The sequence below is a fragment of the Mesoplodon bidens genome (assembly GCF_964165515.1).
Source record: "Mesoplodon bidens genome assembly, chromosome: 3".
Taxonomy (NCBI): domain Eukaryota; kingdom Metazoa; phylum Chordata; class Mammalia; order Artiodactyla; family Ziphiidae; genus Mesoplodon; species Mesoplodon bidens.
The window spans coordinates 94,666,165-94,674,188 of record NC_138178.1 but is presented as its reverse complement, the minus strand read 5'-3'; the positions used below and the strand labels follow the sequence as shown (position 1 = coordinate 94,674,188).

At 45.9% G+C, this 8,024-nt stretch overlaps 1 protein-coding gene across 1 annotated transcript; it reads left to right on the top strand.

Moving 5' to 3' along the window:
* Positions 1-2,743: 2,743 nt before the first annotated feature.
* Positions 2,744-6,574, top strand: RPUSD2 (RNA pseudouridine synthase domain containing 2). The gene is made up of 3 exons (XM_081227800.1): positions 2,744-3,371; positions 4,644-4,940; positions 5,632-6,574. The coding sequence occupies exons 1-3, from the start codon at positions 2,745-2,747 to the stop codon at positions 6,364-6,366; spliced, it is 1,659 nt and encodes a 552-aa protein (XP_081083926.1). The 5' UTR covers position 2,744; the 3' UTR covers positions 6,367-6,574.
* The last annotated feature ends 1,450 nt before the right edge of the window (positions 6,575-8,024 follow it).

Genomic DNA, 8,024 nt, shown 5'->3' with positions numbered 1-8,024 from the left:
CTGTAGAAGTAGCTTGGCTGAGGGTATAATCTCCAGATGTGTCCAAAGCCAATCAATGTGGCTATGGTGGTAATAACTACCACCATGTGAAAAGGAACTACAAGGTACTCTGTTACATTTATAACCATTCCTAGAATATGCAAACAGAAGGAAGTGGAAAGCAAGAAGTTTAGAAAACAAAGGAGCAAATAATAGGCAAGATTTTGGCAGTGCTGATTCACAGGGAATATATGAGAATGGGCGAATCCACAGAGCCCTCCAACTGCCACCCGACCTGGTGACACGAATCTGGTAGCATCTGATTCATAGAAAGGATCACTGTCATAGATTTATGGGTGCTTCATTGAGCTGCTCCATGGCCTTTCAACTCACTTATGATGTTTTCTCTAATTTCCTGCTCACCAAAAAAAACTCTTGATTTCATATTTGGCATCTTACATATCTTGATACCAGGATGAGGGTGCCTTTAACAGTAGGCACAAACAGTGGCTGGTATAAAATTGAATACACCTTTTAACTTAAAGTTACAGTTGTAAATTAACAAATGGTCACCCTTAGCGATTCATCTGTGTCCTCTGAGTTTAATTAGTGTGTGTACTGAATAAATGCAAACCAGATCCTGGACTTGCAAAGCTGAAACCATAAGCCCTGGTGATCTCCCCCTCCCCAAGGACTGTTCACACTGGGAAGCCACATGAGGGCAGTCAGCATCCCTCTATCTTAGTCTCTGCTTTAACCACAATGTGATTAGCACAAATATGTTTTATATTTGTTTCCTCAACCAGCCTAGGCCTTCACTGAGGTCAGGAACCATGTCTTTCTTACCTCTGTATCTCTAGAGCCAAGTGATGCTTAGCAAATGTTCAAAATTTGTTTGGTGTCTGAATGTTTAAATTAGAACCCTCATGGTCAAAGACCACACTGAATTGGAGCTAGACCTTGTGATTCACTCTTCAGACCCTTCTCCAAGTTGCAACCAGGGTAATCTTTCGAAATGGAGATTAGATCATGTCACACACACACACACACACACACACACACACACACCCCAGAAACTCTTTGACAGTTTCCCATTGCTCTTAAAGACTTAAATCCTTATCACAGTAAGTTAGGTGGAGTTCTTAGTTCAAACTATAGAGCTCATTCTAGCCAGTTTAAGCAGTAAAAGGAATTAATTAAAGCTGCTCTGTACAATAAAATTTCTGTGATGATAGAAATGTTCTGTATTTGAGCTGTCCAATAAGGTATCCACTAGCTTCATGTGATTATCGAGCACTTGAGATGCAGTTTCTGTAACTGAAGAACTGAATTAAAAATTTTTTTTCATTTTAATTAATTTTAATTTAAATAGCCACAGGTGGCTAATGGCTATTCTATTGTACACCACAGGATTAAAGGATATTAAATAGTTCACAGAATCTCAAGATGGACCAAAGAGTCAGACTTGGGGTCTACACCCACTGAGTAAACCTCAGTGTCTAAACCTCACTGAGGGACTTCTCAGGGAGCACCCCAATGCCATTGAACATAGACACTGCAGCTGGGCACTGGACACAAGAACTTCCCCCACTCTTAGTCCCCCAAATCAGATACCTCCAATGCTATCTTGTCAGACATGTATTCCACACTGTGCCTGCTTCCTCTGCTATATGCCTCTGAACCAAAGGTTCTGCCTGATCAAAGGAGCCCAGGTGATGGATGCCCAAGTTGCAAGGGAGGCTGGGAAGGCCAGTTTCTGGATTCCACCTCTTGGAGGCAGTACTTAATGTGGGAAATTCCCCACACAAAGAAGAGTGTTGAGAAGATGCTGGATGTCCAAAGGGTACGACAAAAATCTACTTTGCGTGGTCTATAAAAGTCCTTTTCAAAAAAAAAAAGTCCTTTTCAAACTTTAATATGCAGACAGATCATCTGAGGATCTTGTTAAAATGCAGATTCTCACTCAGCTGATCTAGAGGGAAGGAGGAAGAAGATTCTGCGGTTCTAGCAGATGTTGCCCATGTTGCTAATCCACGGACCACATTTTGAGTATTTAAAAAAAAATAACAACGTTCTTGAAATATAATTCACATTCCATACAATTCACCCTTTTGTCATGTGGCTGGTTCTCAGAGGCCTTGGCTTCTCTTGATTTGGATGTTTCTGAGCCTGTTCTCTGGCTCTCTTGTGAATCCTATGAGGCAGTAATATCCTTTCAATAATTCCATCTCTTATGAAGTTAACATAAGTTGGTTTCAATATTTTGCATTTAAGAACTCTGACAAGTACATCTTCTGATCCACTTGGAGTTTTAATCTCAGGACACGAGCATACGGGAGGCAAATGGGAGATCTCTAGTCCTTCTCATGCTGTTAGGAAGAAGGACAAGTGTAAAAACATTGCTTCTGAGATGTGTGTGCTTAATTACATATATAACAGCTTTATTGAGTTATATAAGTCACAAAATATAATACCCTTTAAAGTATACAACACTGCTTCTTGGATATTCAGAGTTTAGCAATCCTCATTTTGTTTTGTTTTGTTTTGAAATAACTTTCAAGAGTCTTTCCAGACTCAAGGGACGTCGAGCATATCTACATGGAATCTACACTTAATGAATCATTCTCACAGCCGCTCAACTCAACTCATTCTGCTCACTCCACTCCTATTCTTAACGCAGTCCCGCCTCGGCACTAGGCCTCACTGATTGGTTGGTGTCTAGTGACGTCATCAGAGCGCGACCTGGCCGCCGCGGCTTGGTGGTCATGTGGCTGGGCGGCCGCATGTGGCTCCAGGTTTCTGGGCAAGTGTTCTTCGACCTCCGGCGCCTCACCTCTGACAGGACTTGGGGTGGCCGTAGGGGCCCCATGGCGGAAACACTCTCGACCGGGGCCGAGACAGCGAGCGGGCTGGGGGCTCCGGCTCAGCAAAATGGAGATGCGGGTGGCGACGCGAGGGGTGAGCAGCCCCCAGGGCGCCCGGAGCCAGCGGGCCCAGGAGTGGAGCCGGCCCCGGGGGACGCGACGCAGGCCGCAGGGAGCGGGGAGCAGGCCGCGACTGCAGCCCCGGGCCCCGGCAAGCGGAAGAAGCGGCGGGGCGCAACCGGGGAGCGCGTCGTGCCGCCCCCGAAGAAGCGGCGGGCAGGCGTTAGCTTCGGCGATGAACACTTTGCCGAGACCAGCTACTACTTTGAGGGCGGCCTGCGCAAAGTGCGGCCCTATTACTTTGACTTCCGAACTTACTGCAAAGGCCGCTGGGTGGGCCACAGCTTGCTGCACGTCTTCAGCACCGAGTTCCGAGCCCAGCCTCTTGCCTACTACGAGGCCGCGGTCAGGGCGGGGCGCCTGCACCTCAACGAGGAGCCAGTACAGGACCTCAGCGTTGTGCTCAAGGTGGAGTCCTCATGGGGCCTGCCCAAAAGGGGGCAGGGTTTTATTTCACAGTTACTAGGGCATAGGTACTGGAGTAAAATCGGGGTAATTCTGAAGCTTTCTCATTTTCACTTGGAACACTCTTTTAGCGCCCCATCTCTGCAGGTAGACAGCCTGTATGCTTCAGAACTCAGCCCACTTATCCCCTCCATCAAGGCGTCTTCGGTGTTTCCAAGGGACAGAAGTTGTAATTCTCATAGCTCCTTTAATGCACTGTCTTGTGGCACTGGTGCTTATGACTTTCTACTTTGCATTGTAGATCTCTGTACAAATAGTAATAACCGAGACTATCATTTATATCTCCTGACTGTGCTGGGCACAGAGTTAAGCATTAGGTACTTTAACATTTAATTCTAATGACAAACTTGTGGAGTAGATACTGCCACCTCATTTTACCTGTGAGGAAGCTGAGAAAACTAAGGTAAACCTCACAGAGGTAAGGTAACAATGCCACCTCCAACGCCTGTGTCCTTATAACTTCGGCTTAAATTATTTATCGTAGAGCCTGATAAGATAGAATTGTGAAATGACAGAGATTGAGGCTAGAATTATCTAGCCCAGTGCTTTGACTCTTCTTGAAAATTCCATCACAGCTGAGGTACCAGACACCCTTGTTATTAACACTGCCTCACCATAGTTGTGAGGGGATGCAAGGCATTTGGAGAGTGAGTGATTTGAATCCCCTCTCCCATCCCAATTTTGAGAAGCACAGGTCTGGAGTGACCCTCACATTTTACAGATGAAGAAACTGAGGCCTGGAGAAGTTAAATGACTTTCCTAAGAGCATACAGTATGCCTGTAGCAAATCCAGGTGTAGAGCCCAAATCTCTGGACTTAGAGCTTGGTGTTTGTTCAAAGTCACAGTAAGTGATGATTTATGGAGGTTTTTTCCCTTTGTTTTAGAAAAATTTACTTTTTGAATATAACTTTGTGGTAGAGAAAATACGAATAAGCAGAATAACAACAACAAAAATCCATACTCTTACCACCCAGGGATATCACCATTAACATTTTGTGTATATCCTTCTTTGAGTTTTTCAATGTCTGCTATCTACCTGTATGTCTGTGTTTTTGTAAAGTGAGACTACAATATGCACACTGCTTTTTTTGCTTAAGTATGTACTGTGACCATTCTTCCATATCAGTAAGGAAGAGGGAAGGAAACTGTGTGTGCTGCTGACTGATTATAGGTGGCTGGACCCTGGGCTGACTGGTTGCCTATGTCATCGGCAGGACAATGACTTCTTACGGAACACAGTGCACAGGCATGAGCCACCAGTTACAGCAGAACCCGTCCGCCTGCTAGCAGAGAATGAAGATGTGGTGGTTGTAGACAAGCCTTCTTCCATTCCTGTCCACCCCTGTGGCCGCTTCCGACACAACACGGTCATCTTCATCCTGGGCAAGGAGCACCAACTCAAGGAGCTACACCCATTGCATCGGCTTGACCGCCTTACCTCTGGGGTCCTTATGTTTGCCAAGACAGCAGCCGTCTCGGAGAGAATTCATGAACAGGTTCGGGACCGGCAGGTGAGCCAAGCTTTTGCCTCCTGCAGGCCACCTTCTGACCTCATGACTGCTCTTTGTTGAAAGGGTGTCACTGAGTTCTAGATCTGAAGTGAGGCTTCATGTTTATCTGGTCATGCCTCCTATCTTCAGGAAGGTCAACACCGAAAGTGCCAGAGACAGGTTATTATCTCTCATGTTTCAAAAGATCTTTAGAGATGACATATACTGCCTCTCAGTAATATGCTGTTTTGAAGATTTAAAGTGCTGACAGGCTGAGCAAGGTTTTTAAGACTGTGGGGAGAATCTGCTTGGTGGGAAGAATTCTGGATGGCGTTGGAAGGTGCTTGGGTAGAAGAGTTAAATGGTGGTGATAGTGGTCTTGAGACTTGTAATTCTGGATCTGATTGTAATATATTTATTGTTTACTGTATACCAAGCTCCAGTACCAAGTACGTTAGAGCCCAGCTGACTGAATCCATATAACAGCCCTGTTGGGGTAAATGCTTTTCTAATCAAACATTTTCCAGACAAGTTAATGGGATTTAAAGAGACTAAGTAAGTAATGTGCCTAGGATTGCGCAACTGGCAAATGGTGGAGCTGGGGTTTGAATCCTCTTCTGTCTGACACAGGTCCATTGTCATCACTGCAGAGGGTTTGGGCTTCATGCGTTTAGGCTTTGTGCTGACTTTCTCCCTCTTCCCTCCTGTGTAGCTGGAGAAGGAGTACATGTGCCGGGTGGAGGGGGAGTTCCCTGCCGAGGAAGTAACCTGCAAGGAACCCATCTTGGTGGTGTCCTACAAGGTAGGGGTATGCCGTGTAGATGCTCGGGGCAAGCCCTGTGAGACAGTGTTCCAGAGACTGAGCTACAATGGCCACTCCAGTGTGGTACGGTGCCGGCCACTCACAGGCCGCACCCACCAGATCCGAGTCCACCTCCAGTTCCTGGGTCACCCCATCCTCAATGACCCCATCTACAACTCAGTCGCCTGGGGCCCCTCCCGAGGCCGAGGCGGCCACATTCCAAAGACAGATGAGGAGCTACTACGGGACCTCGTGGCAGAGCACCAGGCCAAACAGAGTCTGGATGTGCTCGATGTCTGTGAGGGTGACCTGTCTCCAGGACTCCCAGACTCCACAGCCCCTTCCTCAGAGCTGGGCAAAAACTGCCTAGGAGAGTTGGCTGCATCTGCCCAGAAGATGGATGGAGCCGTTGAGGCAGGCCCTCAGGATCTGGCCACAGTGCCCTTGGCATCAGGGAAGGCAACGGAAATCGATGTCGTGGATCAAGAGACAGACCCACTCTGTGCAGAGTGCCGGCTAGTGCGACAGGACCCCTTGCCCCAGGATCTTGTGATGTTCCTGCATGCCCTGCGCTATAAAGGGCCAGGCTTCGAGTACTTTTCACCAATGCCTGCCTGGGCACAGGATGACTGGCAAGAGGACTGAGGGCTGTGGCCAATGGAGGGATTACTTCTCAGACTGGAACAGGGGTGGGCCATGAAGTAGGAGTTGACCACATGGGGTGGTACTCAGACTTTCTCAGGGGTGAGGTTGGGCTCTTAAAGGACCTGGTCATACTTGCTACCTCCTTCCTTCTCCCTCCAGCTAGAGTTTGGGGACTTTTTGGTTTGTAAATAGATATCTTTTTCTAATACCTTGTGTGTCTGGTTTTCTTACTACTTGTCTTTTTGGTTTTTTAATTGAGGTAAAGTTCACGTAACACAATTACCATATTCTAAGATACACAGTTTAGTGGTGTTTCATACATTCACAATGATGTGCAGCCATCAGCTCTTAATTAGTTCCAAAACATTTTCATCACCCAAAAGGAAACCCATACTCTTTAAATAAGTAATCCCCATTTCCTCTTCCTCCTAGCCCCTGATTCCATTAGTCAGCCTTCTGTCTCTATGGATTTGACTATTCTGGACATTTTTTACAAATGGAATCACATAATATGTGACCTTTTGTGTCTGTCATCTTTTGTTTAGCATAGTGTTTTCAGGGTTCATCCAGTTTTGTTTTTTTGGCCACGCCGTGTGACATGTGGGATCCTAGTTTCCTGACCAGGGATCAAACCCGCGCCCCTGGCATTTGAAGCGCGGAGTCAACCATTGGACCGCCAGGGAAGTTCCCTGAGTTCATCCAATTTATAGCATGCATCAGTACTTCATTCCTGTCTATGGCTGAATAATATTCCATAGCATGGTTATACCACATTTTGTATATCCATTCATCGGTTGATGGACATTGGGTTGTTTCCACCTTTTGGCGAATAGTGTGAATAGTGCTGCTATGAACATTTGTATACAAATTTTTGTTTGAATACATGTTTTCTGTTCTTTCAAGTATATACCAAGGAGTGGAATTTCTGGGTCATATGGTAATTCTGTGTTTAATTTGGGGGGAAATCACCAAACTTTTCCACAGCAGCTGAACCATTTTACATTCCCACGGGCAATGCACAAGTGTTCCAGTTTCTCTCCATTCTCACCAACACTTGTTATTTTCCATTGTTTTGATTGTAGTCATCCTAGTGGGATTGAAGTAGTATCTCATTGTGGTTTTGATTTGCATTTCTCTTGTAACTAATAATGTTAAACATCTTTTCATGTGCTTGTTGGACATTTGTGTATCTTCTTTGCAGAAATGTCTATTCAAATCTTTTGCCCATTTTTAATTCAGATTGGCTTGTTTTTGAGTTATAAGAGTTTTTTTGTTTTTTGTTTTTTGTTTTTTTGCGGTACGCGGGCCTCTCACTGTAGTGGCCTCTCCCATTGCGGAGCACAGGCTCCGGACGCGCAGGCTCAGTGGCCATGGCTCACGGGCCCAGTCGCTCCGCGGCATGTGGGATCTTCCCAGACCGGGGCACGAACCCATGTCCCCTGCATCGGCAGGCGGACTCTCAACCACTGCGCCACCACGGAAGCCCAAGAGTTTTTATATATTCTGGATACAAGACCCTTAAAAGATACATGATTTGCAAATATTTTCTCCCATTTCGTAGGTTGTCTTTTCACTTTATTGGCAGTGTCCCGTGATTCACAAAACTTTTATATGTTTATTATTTATTATGGTAAGAACACTTAACATGAGATCTACCC

Excerpts from the sequence above, each read along its gene's own strand:
- RPUSD2 (XM_081227800.1), top strand. The coding sequence starts at position 2,745 with ATGTGGCTGGGCGGCCGCATGTGGCTCCAGGTTTCTGGGCAAGTGTTC. Across the intron at positions 3,372-4,643 it reads ACCTCAGCGTTGTGCTCAAG|GACAATGACTTCTTACGGAA; the intron begins GTGGAGTCCTCA and ends TGTCATCGGCAG. Across the intron at positions 4,941-5,631 it reads AACAGGTTCGGGACCGGCAG|CTGGAGAAGGAGTACATGTG; the intron begins GTGAGCCAAGCT and ends CCTCCTGTGTAG.